Source organism: Musa acuminata, chromosome BXJ1-10, assembly GCF_036884655.1.
Source record: "Musa acuminata AAA Group cultivar baxijiao chromosome BXJ1-10, Cavendish_Baxijiao_AAA, whole genome shotgun sequence".
Taxonomy (NCBI): Eukaryota; Viridiplantae; Streptophyta; class Magnoliopsida; order Zingiberales; family Musaceae; genus Musa; species Musa acuminata.
Window position 1 is genome coordinate 25,684,765 of NC_088336.1, and position 17,446 is coordinate 25,702,210.

Here is a 17,446-nt window from a genome sequence, read left to right on the forward strand (position 1 = left end):
TAACAAATGATGCTTTCTTGCTTGCTTTGGTGAAATTTAGAAGAGACATCCCATTTCCACTACTCATCATGAAAAGGATAAGCAGTTTGATACACATCTCAGAACTGTAGCAAGCAGTCTGCAACTTATACATCCTTCTGGAGTTGAAGACATTGCAACACATTCATGACATGACCAATAATTTCATCTAAAGTATACGAAGATACATAGAGTATCTTGATGCTACAATGCCCTTCGCTAATAGTATTTACAGTGGATTTGGCAAGCCGGAGTCGATTCAGATGACCGACAAAGTTCTCACGTAAAGTCCATTGGATCATCTAGGCATTGGTCACTAGGTGACTTATCATTTGAGGACTTTTGTGCCTCAGACGCATGGAGATGCTGAACTTGATTGCTCGAATGAGAATAGTAGTTCGGTACACTCTGCTGAATCACAATGTTATGAGGATTTCCATTTGCCCTTGGAAGTTGCCTGGTTGCTTTCTTAAGCCGCTGGACTTCTTCTCGCAAAGTTTCATTGAGAGCTGCACAAAACCATAAAAGCTTTTCATGATAAGTGAAGTACCATTAGGTTCCTTGAGAATTTAGTTTCTTTACGGAAAGCAATTTGTCTATTTAAGAATGCTAAAGACGTGGAATATTTGGATTATATGGTAACTGTGTCGGTCGATGAATTCATGATGTAAATAACATCTTGTGCATTTGGTGACACTTGAACAAAGTAAAAGCATGATCATTTGTTGACTCCAAGAAATAATAAAGAAATGTCATAAGTAACGTTTTGTGTCAGAGTCAAATTGTTTAAACAAATGCATGGTGGATTTGCTTTTAGCATTAATTTCTAATTGGTTTACAGTAATAAAATAGAAAAGTATCTACAGTTGATCGTTAACACCTACCCTCACGAAGTTGAGCTTGTTGCTCGATGGAGTGCAATCGCAACTTGAGTTCTCTGTTCTCAGTAGTCAAACCAGTAGTATCTTTCTGGGATTTGTTAGGAAGTTGGACATTAGCAATGTATTCAATATATAACAAAATGTGGGGTCATTGACAAGTAAACTACTTTCAGATGGAACAAATTGAAATCATAATCAATGCTTGAAAATAAAAAAAAAACTTTTGCCCTTTTGAAGAAATTAAAAACAAATATGTTATTTTGCTCGGGTCAAAAGAACTAAAATGTAAAATGCAAGGATGTTTAAGGGAAACACAACAAAAAATAAATTGCATATTTACATGAGAATGCAATAAACACCATATCTGCTATTAATTAACATAATGTCTAAAGGAAGGTATATAGTTCAAGATCAACGAGAATCGACAGGAATGGAACTCCAAATGCAGAATCACGAGGGTAAAAAAAGAAACAGAGGTCCAATGTTGAATCATTGGCTACTCATTATTGTCCTTTTTCGGCGAGAAATTATTGACAAGAAATCATAAAGAGAAAATGGAGCCATATCTGGTCAACTTGCCCTACTCTTTTAAGCTCAATATCCCAGTTACTCCACTTGGCTACTTTTTTAGGTTAATCCTTAGTTGTCAGGAAGCATCAAATAATGATGTCATAACAATTTTGTCATGATTCCAAAAACCATGCATAATCTAGTATAATGCATTAGAGATACTTGTGCATTTCTTTGATTTTCCTACCTTCATCACCACAATTACTTTACCAAGATTTGCTGATCTTCCAATGTTTAACCATTAGTGTAGCCATTTGCCAAGTTTGCTTCAATCTAAAGCTCCTAACAATAGAATTTTCAGATTTGATTCTCTGCTTTGCAACTTGCCCCTACATTATGACTCTGGTCAATAGACAGGTGCATGAAGTAGGAAAAAATTCTTTAGTTTCATCTGTTACACTATACAGAGTCCATGTTGCTCCATTTGAAAAGTATATATTCTCCCTGTCGACTGCATCCCAATTCACTTACCTAATTCTATTTCCTTGCTTGATCAGCTCATGTTCATCAACATATATAAAGATCCACATCTGATCCTCCTGTGTTCCTTCCTCTTCCATCTGTCTTAATTAGCAAAATTAGCTCCTTCACAAAGGCCACACATGAAAAACAAAATAATTTTAGAACTGCAAATTCCTTTCTTTGAATATATTGGATCTAATTTTTAAAAAAGCATGCTTTCCTTTCTGCAAGTAATTTGACTTTAATGAAAGGTTAAATTTCTTTGTGTTGTTACACTGTCACTCTAAAGATATGATCACAGATCAGGAGAATTAGGAAGATCAGAAAGAACTGAAAGAAAAAGAGGAAAAGGAAACTGATAAAAGCCAGTTAGGGAGGCATTTTCTGATGCTATGGTGGCAATGAAGCAAAGAGACTGCAACAGTTGAGAACGGTGAGTCATAACATCGAAATATTTGTCATCAAAATGGCAGTACACTATAAAGTTCACAAAAATTGAACTTTGAAATTCCCACAAAAGTTATCGTTAGCAACTATAGCTCCAGTGCACATTTTACTTTATACTGAAAACAGTATTATTTAAAAATAGAAGTTAAAATTAACAAGCTACAAGCTATGATGTCCACACCACAATATTCATATGTCTGACCAACTTCACCTTCTAATGAAAGCCAATTGATAGATTACACCGATAGGTCTAAGAGGATCTGAATAAAGTTGCTTGTTGATTTCAGCAGCAAACTACACAAAGAAAGCAATACTTTATACCATTAATAGATGAATTAAGAATGAGTGAGCTGACTAATCAGAAAGCACAGAAAAGGAAGAAATTAGAGGAAAACATACTTGGAAATTTATCGGACAGGCTATTACATGTATGTGTTGCATAACACTGATCAGGGGTTTCAACAGCATCCAATTAGACCTGTTTAAAGTAATGACTATTTGGGTATTGGAATCTAATCAGAGTCTGCTTTGCAACTTCTAGATAGAAATAGATACGTCACTCCTTTACTAAGAGATCCAATCGGCCACCTCCTCAATTCTTCTAGTTAGATTCAAAACATAACTCTTAAAATGAAATTTGTAAAACTACTTTTAAAATTAGTATACTGATCACCATGATTAAATAAGGTTATAGAACTATTGGAGACCGAAATAGTAAGGAGCTTCAAATTAGTCAAAATTATCTGAGTACAAGAGAACATTGGTCACGGTTGGCTTCACTTCACATTAGTAAAATTAGAATTTAGAAATGCTGAATACATGGTGACAATCAGAAATAACGTTTTCTGATAGCCCATAGAATGACATAAATGCAACTTATGGATGTTAATGAGATCTGCCGAGATGGGAGTCTGAACTGATTATTTGGCATTTCAAAAGTCAAAAGCACTCAGTTCTGGCAGTAGTATACAGATCATACAATAGCCAAATGAAAAACACCAACAATGCAACAACGAAGACTTAACACAAATTAAAAACTCATCAACCAGAAGGTGTGTAAACAGTATGAACCCTTAATATAACAGCAATATGGACTCATGACAGTAGACAGACTGATCCCTTTAGTTTAGGGAGTATCATATAAATTTAGTCAAATTACAATCTTTAAAAGGAAAGACAGTAAACCCTAAAGCTAAAAATATCTCCTACCTGCAGAAGTGTAAGCTGTGTTGAGAGAGAGGTTGCCTCTGTTTGGAGTGTTTGAACCTTTCTTTCAAGTTCACTTGTATACCGAATCTTCCTCTCCTTCGAACGAGCAGCAGATTGCCTATTTGCAAGAATCCTGTAGCACAAATCCAACAATCATAATCATGTCGAGATTCTAGAGTCAAAATATCTAAGTATTTTATTAAATTGTGTGGAGTAAACATCTCTTGAAAGATAATAAAGAAGGGTTTCCCCCCCCTTTTTTTCGAGAGAGAAAGAAACACCGTCCGTCGCTGTCCAAAAGCAAGATAAAGAAGGGATTTTGGATTAAAAAGAACCTGCTAAATCGCATTGTATCCTCACATAAATAAAGATATAAAGAAAAAGTAAAATAGCCGACAGAACAATGAGGAAATCAATCGTGGAATTAAAATCAAACAAAGGTCCACAATTTGAGGACTGTAGATTTTTAGGACATATGAAAGCAAAGGAGGACGGGGAAAAAAAAGCAGACCTTTTCGTACGCTTGGGATCGATCAGTGCCAGCTCGGCGAGCTTATCAGATGCCATCTCCTTCTTCGCGAAATCCGACAGCGGCGGCAACGACTCCTGCTCGAGCGGCGAGGCCGCCCCGTCCATCGACCCGCTCCGCCGGTGGTGTCCCTTCCTCTCCGACCCCAAGACGCCGTCGTCGCCGCTTCCAGCTGCCGCGCCCTGGAACGACAGCCCCTCGAACAACGCGGCGTCGACCGACAGGCTCCTGAGGTGGGCCCCGGGGACTGGCCTCCCCGTCGCCGCGATCGGGGCCCCGCCGTCGCCGGAGAGGTATTCTTCGGAGAAAGAAGAGAAGTCCATGTCCGGGATCCCGAAGTCGAGGTCGGAGTAGTAGAGGAGGTCGTCGGGAACGCGGATGAAGGTCTCGGAGTGGGCCCGGCGGTGGGCGGCTCCGCCACCGCAGCCGCCGACGCCGAGGCCTCTGGGGGTGGGGAGAGGGATCTGCCCGAACCGGGGGTTCGGCGGCTGCAGCGGCCCGGCAGGGTCCATCGCAGGGTGCTCGGAGATAGGATGGTGGAGGTTACGCGACGAGGGTCGGCTTGCGAAATCGTACATACGAAGAGCAAAATGGAGGGAGGTAAAGGGCATCTGACGGGGCCCGCATGTGGGTCCGTGTGGACAAGTGGGGGCTCTAAACGGAAAGGCAGGTAGACGAACGGGTGACAAAGTAATATTCTTGTTTTTTATTCTTTCCCACGGGCGATCCCCTCCAACAGTATCAGACCGACCGGGGGGCTATAGCGGCGGGCCCACATTAGTGGACGGCTGTAACATGAAAACTTGGAGGATACTAAGTATTTCAGATGAAGGAATGGCTGGAGGGGATCCGCAGGCTACAGCGTCGTCCGGACCCTTTTGTGATTTGACACGTGTTCAGAGACTTTTTTGGGTGATGGTTGTGACGTGTATGATTTGCTTTGTAATCCGGTCAGCTAAAAGAGTGTGAGTGGGTGCGTTTGCGACGAATCCTCGTCTCCCACCGCCAGACGCGTGACGCAACGCGATTGGAAAGACAACACGTATTTCTCTGGGACCGAATATCGGGCCCACCAGTGTCTCCTCGAGTATTTTTTTTGGCTAAAAACCTTTGAATAGACCATATTATATCTTCCGTAATGGCGGAGATCACTTGTCTCAGCCAAGGCAGGAAACAGTTTTTTTGCCTTTTCCGTGTTGGCGGGTCGAGATAAGATTTATTTATTTATTTAGAATAAAAAGGGGGAAATAGCCATTGTCTCATGTGAATCGAATGTTGCAAAAAACCAACCCCTAATCATTATAATTAATTTATTATAAAAACAAGCAGACAATTAGTATACAAATGTCCACAGTTCGAAGTATCATAATTATGACTAGTTTAGGGAATTTTTTTGAATTATGCATGAATTAAAAATATATATATTTTATATAGGTTTGTGCTGACATGAATATCTCATTCTGCTGATTAAATTTTACCTGTGGAATATTGATCTCTCTCTTAGAATTCAATGTTTTTATCTCTACCGTACGATCTATATCCGGTGGCTATTATTTGGCGCCTTTGCGCTATAAAAGAAGTTTTTGAGTCCCATAAATAAAAGAGTTAGGACGCTAATCCAGCCAACGTGGCCACGTCCGAGCCAAGTCGTAACTCGAGTCGTGGAACGAAGCGGCGTCCAAATGTTCCAGTCAAGCGACTACTATAAAGGTCAATAAAGTTCCCGCTTTCGTGGGAGCAAACTGTGCGCTCGTCCCCCAAATCGCACTTCCATTCCCTCCCAAATCCGCGCCTTCTTCTCCTTCGATCCATCGTCATCGGGTAGTAGTGGCAGCTCCTCTGGAACCTTGCACGTCGATTTCCCACGAAGGACCTTTAAGAACGAGGTAGGATCTCCCTGTACAACTCAGCGCTCTTCGGATCGTTGATTGATTGTAAGAAATGACCGTTTCCGTTGTTTTCTTGTCATTGTCCATTCTTGATTCTTTGGGATTGGGTGAGAAATCTGATGTAAATATGTTGGCTGATCTTGATCTGGGTGTCTTCTTTCATATGAATAAACCCTAGATTGAATGACCTTTAGGTTTCAGTTAATATGTTGGTTTGACGGTTTCTGTTCTAATTTAATCTGGCATTAAAATGATCATGTGAGAAGTATTATGAGAACGTATTCGTACATTACGATAATATGGATATCATAAGGAAACATTTCAGATTAGCTTTGCTGTTTATCACTGTGATTACAATGGGCTAGATGTTACTGGATTATTGAATCATTACTCGATGGCATATTCCTATGAGCTACACATAAGCTGATAGATTTTGCATCTTTTGGCCCGATTATTATGTTATTGTCATTTACCCATGAACAACTTATATCAAGATTAACTACCTTGATTTATGATCATCTAAGAATCCCTAAGAAAATTACTTGGGTTGAATGCTTGGCATCATCTCCGCAATACATTGGCTTGGTTGAGATTATCATAGTAAGCAAAGAAGGGAAGTAGTACAACAGTTGCTTCTGTACAATCCAAGTCAGAGTTTGTCCTTCCACAGTGTTTAAGGCAATGGTGGGAAGTGTATAAATATGATAATTCATTAAGCACATCAAAGTATTAGGATCTGGATGCTTACAAGCTCACCATTTTCTTGTCACTGCACTCTTTGTCATCTTTGTCACATCATCATGCATCCATTGATATGGATGATAGGTCTTGTCTCTTCATATGGCTCATGCATTATGAGCGATTAATTCTATCGCATACATGTTCAAAACCTCAGTGGCTTCGTCCTCAAAAAAGTTAATGGTTGTTGGTTTGGATGGGTAGTGACTTCAAAACCATCACATTTCATGAGACACCAGAAACCCAAATCAGGGAGAGAAAAGCGATATTGGCTTGTATATATTGACTTAGTTACCTATTTATAACTACTGAACTTAAGCATTTTGGTCAGGTTCCTCCCATTTGCAGGCTTCCATTAATTGCCTCGAAGCTATTAATTGCGATTGGGCTTCCCTGTCATTTTTGGGGAAATCATCTGTTGGAACATATTGCAAAGGCCTTTTCTTGAGGTCTATCAGGTTTCTGTTTTCAGAATTGGCCCTGCTTTGTATAAATAATTGTCTGGGGCATCACAGGCTTCCTAAGATTAGCTAACTATTATTCTATCATCTGACTCTTATGCAAGCTTGAATTCTCTAATCGAGTTTGTTTAACAAATAATCTTCATGATGATAGTCTAGTCCCTTAAAATTAATTTCCAGTGATTATTTGTTGTACACATAAATTTGTAACTATTTTTTATATTTGCTGCGACATTGATTACTGTTGTTTCTAATTGGTTCATATTCAGGTTCTTTTGGTTAGGTTTGTGATTCAAGAGCTCCCATTGTCTTTGTTCATCACATTCTACATTGTGTCAGCACTCAGTGGCTTCCTTTAGACCCTCCTGAAAGGTTAGCATTGCTGTTTCACATAACTCGGTGAACATTTCCATGGCATCATTTTTTGCTGCTTAATAAGAAATAAAAGAGCAATGGGAAGAAAGTTCTGTTTAGAGGAAGCTCATATTGTTTTAGAATTATATATTCATTCTCAGGCTTTTTTTTTTTTTTTTCTTGAACGGAATTCATAGAATTTTGAACTATCAAAAGTTTATTACCCTTTGAACATAAAACAGTTGTATTTGGTGAACTTAATGATGGTCAACGATAGCAACCATTCTGCTTTCATTATTAGATTCCTTTGTGTGTCTGTTGGCATTTTATATAGTAAATAAGCAGTCCGTGATACAAAATTTGACCTCTTTGACATATTCTCCTTCACCGATAGATGTAGCAGAGAAAAGTCAATAAGCCTTCAACTCTTATTTGAGTCAATTTGAGTTCCTGATAAGAGTGACTGAATGGCATACCTTTCTTTTGTATGAACTCTATAGGTTTGCTTATCTTCTCCCTCTTTTTTTTTTTCTAATTTTTTAATTTAAATCGGGAACAACCCGACAACCTTTTTATCGGACGAACTCTTCGAGGGGTATGATTCGAATCCTTGTTTTTGTTTCATTCATCTTTCCGTCGACATGCTTGACATGACAAGAGATGGGCCTGAGATAGCGTGTTCCGTCATTTCCTCTGCTGTAGGCAAGCGCGAGCACTGGCCTTCTGAGCTAAACTATAACACGGTGAGGTTCTCTTCGTTATCCTTTCTAATAGATATTTTCCTTCCATTCGTCACTGTCAACGTTATGTTGGTCGAAGTCCTTTCACCAGTAACATTTTTATTTCAGTGCCTTCCCCTACCAACATATTCTTGAACACGGGATCTTTGACCCGTTCCAAGTTTCCAAGTTCTTCGGGTCCGCGTGGGGCTTCGAAATGTCCAAAAAGCCCTCGATCCTTGTGGATGGAGTGGGGTGTAGATGTGAGGGCATCTTCGTCTATTGAACCTTAATCTTCTGGAAACATTCCGCGCACGCGCGCGTACTCGGCCCCCGCGGCTCTCCGGGGAAGAAAGCCCGTTCGTGTCGCTTCGAGATACGTAGAATCACAGATCTCAAAGCACAAATGACTTCATGGCACTGCTGCTACGCGGGCGCGCTGTGTCGCGGTCCGCGTCTCGCCCGCGTCCATGGGCATTGCGGGCTCCTTTCACCGCGGTTAACTTGGACATTTTATGTTTTATTTAGAAGGGCATATCCCGCTTTGGTGGGACATGGCAAGTCGCGGTCTCCTTTCCTTTTGTTTCTTTTAAATTTGTCCGCGTATTTGTTCCTTCCGAGGAAGGTTCATAAAAGGCGCCTCTTCGCCTTTCTCCTACCCTCGATCATCGAAGGTTTCCAAGCAAGCCAACAAGCAAACGCTACCTCGACGAAGGTCTTCGGGGTAGTGTTTCGCTCCCTCCAGTCTCTTTCGTTTTCCTCTCATTCCCGCCCCCACCTTGAAACATCTCTTGCTCCGTAAGAATGAATTGAGTGGTTCGGTTCCACCGATAATGCCCGCTGCGGTCTACCAGGGCTTGTCCTCCTCCTTCTCGCCCTCCCTCGGCCGGTTCATCCCAAGCGTCCGCGGCGACCAGATCCACGCCATTGACGCCCGCCACCACATGGCCGCGGGCGCCGCCGCCGAGCAGCCGGATCTGCTCGCCTTCCAGCGCTGCGTCGCTGACCACTTCCTCGACCTCTCCGTCGTCGACGCCGATGGTCTTCTGTCCCTTTCCTGGCTTCGCAAGCTCCTCCACTCCTTCCTTGTGTGCCATGAGGCATTCCGGCCCCTCCTCCTAGACCGCTGGTCACTCATCGCTCGCCCACCCCTTGACCGTCTCGTCGCCGACTTCTCAGATCGCACCGTCAAGGCCCTCGACATCTGCAACGCAGCTCGGGATGGCGTCGACCAGCTCCGTCGCTTGGAGACCCACCTCGAGATCGTGGTTGCCGCGCTTGGCCCCGCCGCCGCTTCCTCCGCCCGCCACGGACACCGCGAGGGCCAGCTCCGCCGCGCCCGCAAGGCCCTCGCCGAACTCGCTGTCATGCTCGACGACAGGGACTCCGGCTCGATCCCCTCCCACCGCAACCGCTCCTTCGGCCGCAGCGGCAGCGGCAGCGCTGGCTCCTCTTCGTCCTCCTCGCCGAGCGGCAGCCGCCGTCTCTCCCACTTCCGCTCCCTCTCCTCTAGCGTGTCCCGCTCATGGTCCTTAGTGCGGCAGCTGCAGGCCATTGGGAGCAACATGGCCGCACCTCGCGGCCACGAGGTCGAGGCCACCGCCGGACTCGCGGTGCCCGTCTACACGATGAGCGCGGTGCTACTGTTTGCGATGCGGTCCCTGGTAGCTGCGATCCCATGCCATGATCGCAGCAACCAGGCCCACTTTTCCATTCCGCGGACCTTCCCGTGGGCAGCGCCTATCATCTCTATTCATGAGCGGATCGTGGAGGAGTCCAAGAAGAAGGAACGGAGGAACTCAACCGGACTGCTGAAGGAAATCCAACAGATTGAGAGGTGCACGCACCAATTGATGGAGCTGACACAGGCCAATCAGTTCCCGATGTCAGAGGAGAAGCAGGAGGAGCTGAGGCAGAGGGTGGAAGAGTTAGAACAGGTCTGTGTGGTCTTGAAGGAAGGACTTGGCCCGTTGGAACGCCAGGTGAGGGAGGTCTTCCTTCGGATCATGTGCAGCCGCATTGACGGTTTCGATCGCTTGTCTCAGACTATGCAATGAAAGCTCCCATTTTTTGTCCTGTGGCAGAAACAACTATCTGATGTTAATGATATGGGGCCATTGTCATTGCAAATTGGAATGAGAATAGAGAAAAAAATGAAGTGAAGTAGATAAAGTGAAGGAATTGATATAGAGCAAATGAGTCTTCATTCACACAAATAATCAGGTAGTACTTTTGTATTTACCATGATAAATTGTGTGTAAAGCATATGACCAACTATTTCTGTTGCTGATTCGCATACACAGCTCTCTAGTAGTGTCTTGGCCTTTTCTTTCAAGTTGTCTGTCCAAATCTTGAGCCCTTCATGGAAAGCCTTGGTCAATTCAGGAGTGCTTGAGTTTACTCTTTTCTCCCCCAAGCCTCCGCATGTTGGCTCATGTCCTTCAGAAAATTTTGTAGAATTAACTTTCTCTTTGATAGAAAAGAAGTATAATTCCAAAGTTGTGTTGTTTGGTCTCTTGCTCTTTGGTCTAATCTAACCTAAAAATGTCTTTGCATCAGTGGACTGTATTTTCGATTTTGCAGATTGTCGATCACTGTTAAGTCATGTAAGCTAGACTTGTATTAGTTTCTCCATAATATTTAGTGACTCCTTTTTTAATATGTCTTGTTGTTTTGTCTGCTACGTTGTATATGAACATTTAAAGATGGCTGCACATGACAAACAAAAACTTCTTTAGAACTGTATAAGGGAGAACTGGCTAAGATAGCATGAGCATCTTCCATGATGAATCTCCAGTTGGGAAAAAGGGTTACTTGTATAAGTTTAGAAACATATTCAGAATAATCCAAGGGGAAACTGGTTCACATAGTATGACAGAGTCCAATGAGGAAGCTCTGGTTAAGAAATATTGTTCTTTATACACATCAGTTGGACTTCTTGAAAACAAATATCATATTTTCTGTGCTGTCGTCTGAATCATATGCAATTGGTGTTTGGATCATAGTTCATATTGATGGCTCTTGCCAATGGATGATTGAATGTTTGCTTAAAAATGTTGTTACATTGGTGTGAAGTTGTTATTGTGCTATGATGTTAGCTTGTCTTTGTTCTGGTAGTAGTTTGATCTTCTTACAGCAACAGCAAATATCACTTTCATATAAAGCGATAGTTTTAGCTATTGGTTTGTCATCATCAATGTATTTCCTGAATCATTTAATATAAACATATCAAATAGGGATGAGGACACTTGTCACTTTGTTTTCCATGTAAATTTTTCTTATGAAGTCAGAGTATCTATTCCTCTTCTTTCATTGGGCACAGTTTGTTGCTTGTGTAAAACAAAAACTTATGTTCACTGCATTGCTATAATGTCTATGGCATCAACCGGAATCTTAATGTCCATACCAAGGATTGTCATACTGTAGGGCATATTAATGTATGTTTGTCATGTTAGATCAGCATGATTATATGCAAGCCAACACATGCCAAAAATTAGCCAAGTCAGCACATAGGATGTTTCTCCCTGATTTGACATAGTGCACATTAGTACCTATATTTTTGAGTTAATGTCAACATTCTTAGGTTGACTGAAGGGGCAATCTTGCGTGCTGATAGGCAAAAGATGGTGAGGGAGGCCCATCTCTTATCTAGATTATAGATTGAATTATTCAGAAAAACTTTTTTATTGACTTACTCCTGTGTTTTTAACTCTTTGGTTACAGTTTTCTTGCTTGGTCTACAGAATCAGCTAAAACATTAACTACTTAGCCCTTCAATATTCCAGAATTTCTAACTAATCTGTGCTCTCGGTTTAGATTCATGGAACTCTTGTAAACATTGTATATTCTTCATGGGACTCTTATAAACATTGTCTATTCTTGTAAGCTGACTCGGGCACTCCTTTGTATGTGGTTCATTTATTTGACAACTGTCTAGGATCCCTCCCTTTTCATGTACTTAACAGGTGAACATAGTAGTGTCAGTGAATGAAGAGACCTTTTAGATCACATTATTCTTGTAATTGTCAACTTGTAATAAGTGGTACCATATTTTCTTTTTTGTATTTTGTCCTAAATAAGAACTGTCTCATCTTGTTCTAGAAAGAATCTCTGTATGGTAATATGCACTTAATTTTCCTGAATGAATGTTAATTTGGAACCTTCATATCGGTGATACTCTTTGTCCATCATAGTTGCCACTTCTCTAATTGGAAAATGCATCTGTTCTTCATCTTCTTACTCGGGTTTTTACTTTTTTATTATTGTAGTCACCTGAGATCAGTTCAATCAATGTAATTGTTCAACTACTATGATTGTCGGCCAGACAGCAGCTATGTCATCTTCAGCAAGTTTTTCCAGCTTCAAGGTGAGGAATGTCCATCATCGCTTTCTGATGTGTGCAAGTATATTCGCCAAGCTGAAGATAGTCTGTTCAGTTACGTCTTTGTCAATCTTGACATACTTTGTGATTATAACAATAACAACAAAGCCGTAAATCCTAATTATTTGGGATCGACAAGATTTGATATTTAAATAGTGCAAGATTTGATGACCAAAGTAGGGATTTTATCATTTATTTTGTTTAAAGCAGAGCAAGTTGTCATTAGATATTTTTAGCATTTATTTTCTGGTGGTGCATCAGGTAGCCGTCTGCATCAACAGCACATCCACCCAACCTTGTTGAATTTTTATCTTCATTTATTTTCTACAACATCATTTATTTTGCACTCTGCATCAACAGCACATCCACCCACCTTGTTGAATTTTATCTTCATTTATTTTGTTCAACATCATCTGGTTTACTCTGGTTGTTCATTTTTTCTTCTTTTCCCGTAATCATCAGTATCATGATCTACACCGAATTACCTTGTTGAATTATTTACACAAGTGTTGGGACAGTCTGCCAGATTGAGTAGGTCTGGTCTGTAAAATTTGCATAGGATTATGCCTTTCTGATTTATAGGCCCTTACAGTTCTGTAGTGTTTGCTTTGCATGCTGAACTATTGAAGGAAATCCTTGAACATTAGCTGTTAATATCTTCGTCACATAAGTCTCAATTATTTGAAGTTGGTTATATATTTTTATTATTGTTATTATATATATATATATAATTAAGTTTAAAATACTTAAATATTTATTTATAATTTTTATTTAAAAAATTAGATTTTTTTTTAATCTTTTCTCTCATATCACTAATCTTAATCATTTTATCTCTTTTAATTTATACTTTTGCCTGTGACAGAAAAATTTTCATTCTTCTGCAGGACAGTTTATGTTTGAACAGATCTTTGAGCATCAAGTTTGCCTCTTCCAATTTGAGGGACATGCAGTTTTGCTTTCAACAATTTTGTCTGCTACTAGCTAACCTCATTTGAATTTTGATCACCCTGAAAGTTTTTATCATGCAGGAAAAGAAAAGAATTTCCAGCAAAAAATATAACGTAGACGGACATCCCATTATCATTTCAGCAGCAGCAGCAGTGTATCTTTCAACGTGCACTATTCATGTTCAGCATCATAAAGCTTCACTAGTTGTACCAAAAGCATACAAGACCTGAACCATTGGACTGGAAGCGACAACCAGAGAGGAACCAAAGGTGTTCGTATATTGAGCATCGATGGCCAAACTCACCATTTTATTACCGAAGAGCAGTTAGTGTGCAATTAGAAGGCATCGCTCTTACCCTCGTCATCAACCACAGACCACAAGGACTTGCTACTTTTGTTGATCGCAGAGCAATTAGTCCGGATCTCGCCTTTGTTGCCCGTCAACACGCTGAGCTGACCCATCTTGGTCATGGAGTAGACGAACTTCTCGAAGAACAAGGTCTGGTTAACAGCGAAGTTGATGACGATGGACTTCGTCGTCGTGTTGGTGTACAGATCCTGGTCGGAGGTGAACAGCCCCTGTCTGTTCATGAGATCCACGTAGTACTTGTTGTCGAATTTGTCGGGTGACCGGATGTCGAGCACGGTGGTGTTGTTGGTGTTATTGACCGGGCAGGTCAGGTAGAGGTTCTTGGCGAAGGTCTTGTCCATGTTGGGGTCCTGGGATGGGAAGAGTCGGTTATCGAAGGAGGGGCAGTGGCCAATGCCGATGGTGTGGCCGCCGGAGAGGGTGACGAGGTCGTTGGCGTCGAGGTTGAGCTGGCTGAGGGCGGCGAGGAGCGCGGTCACGTCGGATCTGGGGGAAGGAAGGAATTTGAGCACCTCATCCTGTGTTGCAAAGGTCAAGCCATCCCGCCGGCCGAAAGGAACCTTGTAGCCAGGGCCACCCGACTGAAGAAGAAGACGACAGAAGGATACGGACGCTTAGACACAGATTTTGATGCATATATGTGGGTTGAAGTCGAGATGTCTAGATTTCTAATGGCCATCGGTGGTTTGGTTTCAGGAGGAGAGGCTGTACCAAGTGAACAGAGTCGCGGGCGGCGAGAGCGGCGATGTCAGCGCAGGAGACGGTCTGCCCACAAGCTTGGGTAACGAGAACCTGGAGGTCGTTGAGAGCTTTGAAGGCTGCCGGCCGGAGCGTCAAGTTGGGCGGCGCGTTCTGCTCGCCCGGCCCACCTGCCGACCCGTCCAACAATATCGATCCGTCGCAGCCCTGCACATGAGCAGCACATCCACCATCACAAATCCAGCTAGCGAACACTGTGTGGCCACTCACGGTAGCCACTGGGTGCCGCAGAGATACCTGAACGAAGCAGTCATGGAAATGAACTCGGAGGAGGGCAGCAGCGAGGCCGATGTTCTTCTTGAATTCTTGCTTTAGGTAGTTCCTGACTACGGACTCCAAGCTGGGGCAGGTGGTCTTGTAGAAGTCGAAGGAGAGGCCCTTCACCAGAGGAGGGTAATCAAAGGCTTCCGAAGTGGAGGAGAGGAAGACAATGCAAGAGACCAGGAGCAGCAGCCGAGACGTCGGAGCAGTAGCAGCCATGGGTGGTGAGCAAGGAGAAGAGCTCGTTCTCGGCACAAGCCTCTTCCTACTCCGACGCACCCTCATTTATAGGCATTAATGGCTATACAGATCATGAATGGACCATTTTTTTCTTCTCCATGTTTCAGATAAGGTGCATCGTTCCCTGCTCGTGGTCCACTCGTGGAGTCATTTCCACCAGGAAGCTTCGTCGCCACATCCAAGGTAACAAAAGACCATTAAATTGCTTTGTTGAATAGTCAGCAAGCCTAAAGCTGCATATGGTCATCATCCAAACAAATCCGCACACATAATATCTTATATCTGTGTTGTTTTCGTGATTGGCAATTCATTTCATCCAAGTATTATTGTTACTCTGACGTGAAGTATTTTGTTTCTTCAAGTCGTATGCCGGAGCGTATCTCGACCACCTGCATCGGGGGAAGGTGAGGGGCAAAACCCCACTGTAAAAAACAAAAGGCACCATGGCCATTTTCTCAAGCTGCCATCTTTGACCCAGTCCGAAGAAGAAGATCTGCCTTGGCAGATGCAGAGAGTAAAGTCGGGGCCAAAGAAAAGCCGACAGACAACCAGCAGCCCATCGGGCAATCAGTCGAACCGCAAAGGTAAGATTCTGATGCATGACTGCAACTTCGATGAAAGCTAAGTAAAGGTCATGGTCATGGCTTTGCTATTGTAGGGCACGTGAAGGTTGTACTGGTTTCCCACATCAACTTGTTCATTGTTTATAGATGAGGGAGGAGAAGCAGTTGATGTCACAAGATTGGAGAAAAGACAGCCTCTCCGACGAAACAAGGAAGTCCAATTGTATCTTTTATTGTTTGTTTGTTTGTTTGACCTAAATCGAGCACGAGGACCGGAGAGGAGAGACTTGTGTTCATATCCCCATGTGGATGGGTTTCAGCCGTAGGTCTTTTCAGGCCAGTTTGTGTTCTCGTATCTCCTCTCGACGTTTCCATGGTTTTCGCTCGAGTAGATGCCCTCTCCCTCGCCTGGCTTTCCCATTCCGTAATGTTAGGTATCACGTCGATGTTGTTGACTCTTCGCACACATCTTTCTGTGACCAGAATCCTCCGACCTTCTCACCACCGATCCTTAAATGCACTGCAAGTCTATCCAAGTCGGTAGAACTTTGACATGTAAAATTAGTAATAATGTCTTAATCAATCTTACTCGGTTTAAGCTAATGTACATAAAAAAAAAAATGTCATGAATACACACACTTGCGTTTCCAAAGGATCTCCATTTCCTTTCTCTTTGCTCCCTTCTCGAGGAAGACAGACTTTTTATCTTGTCGAGATGCATAAAAGGCTTAAAGAAGGTTTTCTCTTTCCTGTAGCAGGTGGGGGCAGTGGAGTGGTGTAGGGTAGGAACACGATTCCATCTTATCAACTCGCTATTATGATATAATAATAGGAGGAGCCATGTCCTGTAATCCATCATAGCCCTTATGACTCCTCGTAATATGTCGTCCAATTTAATTGGCGTTGTCATATGAGCTAACTAAAAAAAGTAGAGTGTCAAATGAGTAGGCATGTTGACAATTCTCTCACTTATATATGTGTATGTATGTATGATAAGAGGTGAAGAGAGGATGCAACCCTAGTTTCTTATGATATATTGTCAATATTGATTAACCATCAAATATATAGGTATTATTTGATTCAGATTTCATATACATACACAATTCAATAATATTTATGATCATAAGATGAAGATGATAAGGTGATAGGTTTTGATAAGTGTGGATGACGGCATATCACAATACACTGCAACCTAAAAAACAAGCGAATAACCATATGAGCTTAACTCAAACTAGTCAAATAATTAGTTGAATAAATCATAAATCATATAGTTTAGATTAGTCAAAGTTAACATATATTAGATTTATTATAAATTCAATTCAAAATTTTAAAATTATTATGTTACATGTCATATCTTAGCTTGATCTTGTTTACCAAGTCCATGTTGACTCCAACGTTTTTTTTTTTTTTTTTGTCTTTAGACTCGATTCAATTCAAAGGTTTATGCTTATTAGATCATGAGCTATTTTAATTCTTAACGATGTGAAACTATGGGTTGAATATCTCTCTAAAAAGATGTCCCCTTCACTGCACAATCGTTGCATGGTGGCTCGACTGTTTTGAGCCATCTTATGTTCGATAATTTCTCTTTCCTTGGCGTCTCTCAAAGACGAACCACCTTTGCCTCGGCGGTAACAAAGGTGGACG

The 17,446-nt window shown here is 41.9% G+C and overlaps 3 protein-coding genes across 10 annotated transcripts; 1 reads left to right on the forward strand and 2 right to left on the reverse strand.

Annotated features, from left to right (window-relative positions):
• Nucleotides 1–4,700, reverse strand: LOC135583688 (transcription factor VIP1-like). Of its 2 annotated transcripts, none has more exons than XM_065087084.1 (4): nt 4,099–4,699; nt 3,588–3,720; nt 903–987; nt 1–527 (listed from the first exon to the last, which is right to left on the reverse strand). In XM_065087084.1, the coding sequence occupies exons 1-4, from the start codon at nt 4,692–4,694 to the stop codon at nt 298–300; spliced, it is 1,044 nt and encodes a 347-aa protein (XP_064943156.1). In that variant the 5' UTR covers nt 4,695–4,699; the 3' UTR covers nt 1–297. The 2 variants fall into 2 exon arrangements, with proteins under 2 accessions (XP_064943156.1, XP_064943157.1); XM_065087085.1 differs by lacking the exons at nt 1–527; nt 903–987 and adding exons at nt 1,011–2,029; nt 2,590–2,672 and having other exon boundaries at nt 4,099–4,700.
• Nucleotides 4,701–5,847: 1,147 nt separating this feature from the next.
• LOC108951559 (protein ROH1D-like) lies at nt 5,848–16,095 on the forward strand. 7 transcript variants are annotated; one of them, XR_010480632.1, is made up of 7 exons: nt 5,848–6,002; nt 7,474–10,500; nt 12,546–12,643; nt 13,543–15,419; nt 15,599–15,640; nt 15,715–15,820; nt 15,895–16,095. XR_010480632.1 is itself a non-coding variant. In XM_065087086.1 (2 exons), the coding sequence occupies exon 2, from the start codon at nt 9,111–9,113 to the stop codon at nt 10,332–10,334; it is 1,224 nt and encodes a 407-aa protein (XP_064943158.1). In that variant the 5' UTR covers nt 5,848–6,002; nt 7,474–9,110; the 3' UTR covers nt 10,335–10,612. The 7 variants fall into 7 exon arrangements, 1 of the variants encoding a protein (XP_064943158.1); XR_010480630.1 differs by having other exon boundaries at nt 7,474–7,576; nt 8,261–10,500; nt 15,599–15,820; XR_010480631.1 differs by having other exon boundaries at nt 15,599–15,820; nt 15,947–16,095.
• Nucleotides 13,787–15,281, reverse strand: LOC135595754 (cationic peroxidase SPC4-like). Its single transcript, XM_065087088.1, has 3 exons — nt 14,973–15,281; nt 14,688–14,882; nt 13,787–14,557 (listed from the first exon to the last, which is right to left on the reverse strand). Exons 1-3 carry the CDS (start codon nt 15,279–15,281, stop codon nt 13,943–13,945), a joined length of 1,119 nt encoding a protein of 372 aa, XP_064943160.1. The 3' UTR covers nt 13,787–13,942.
• Nucleotides 16,096–17,446: the final 1,351 nt, after the last annotated feature.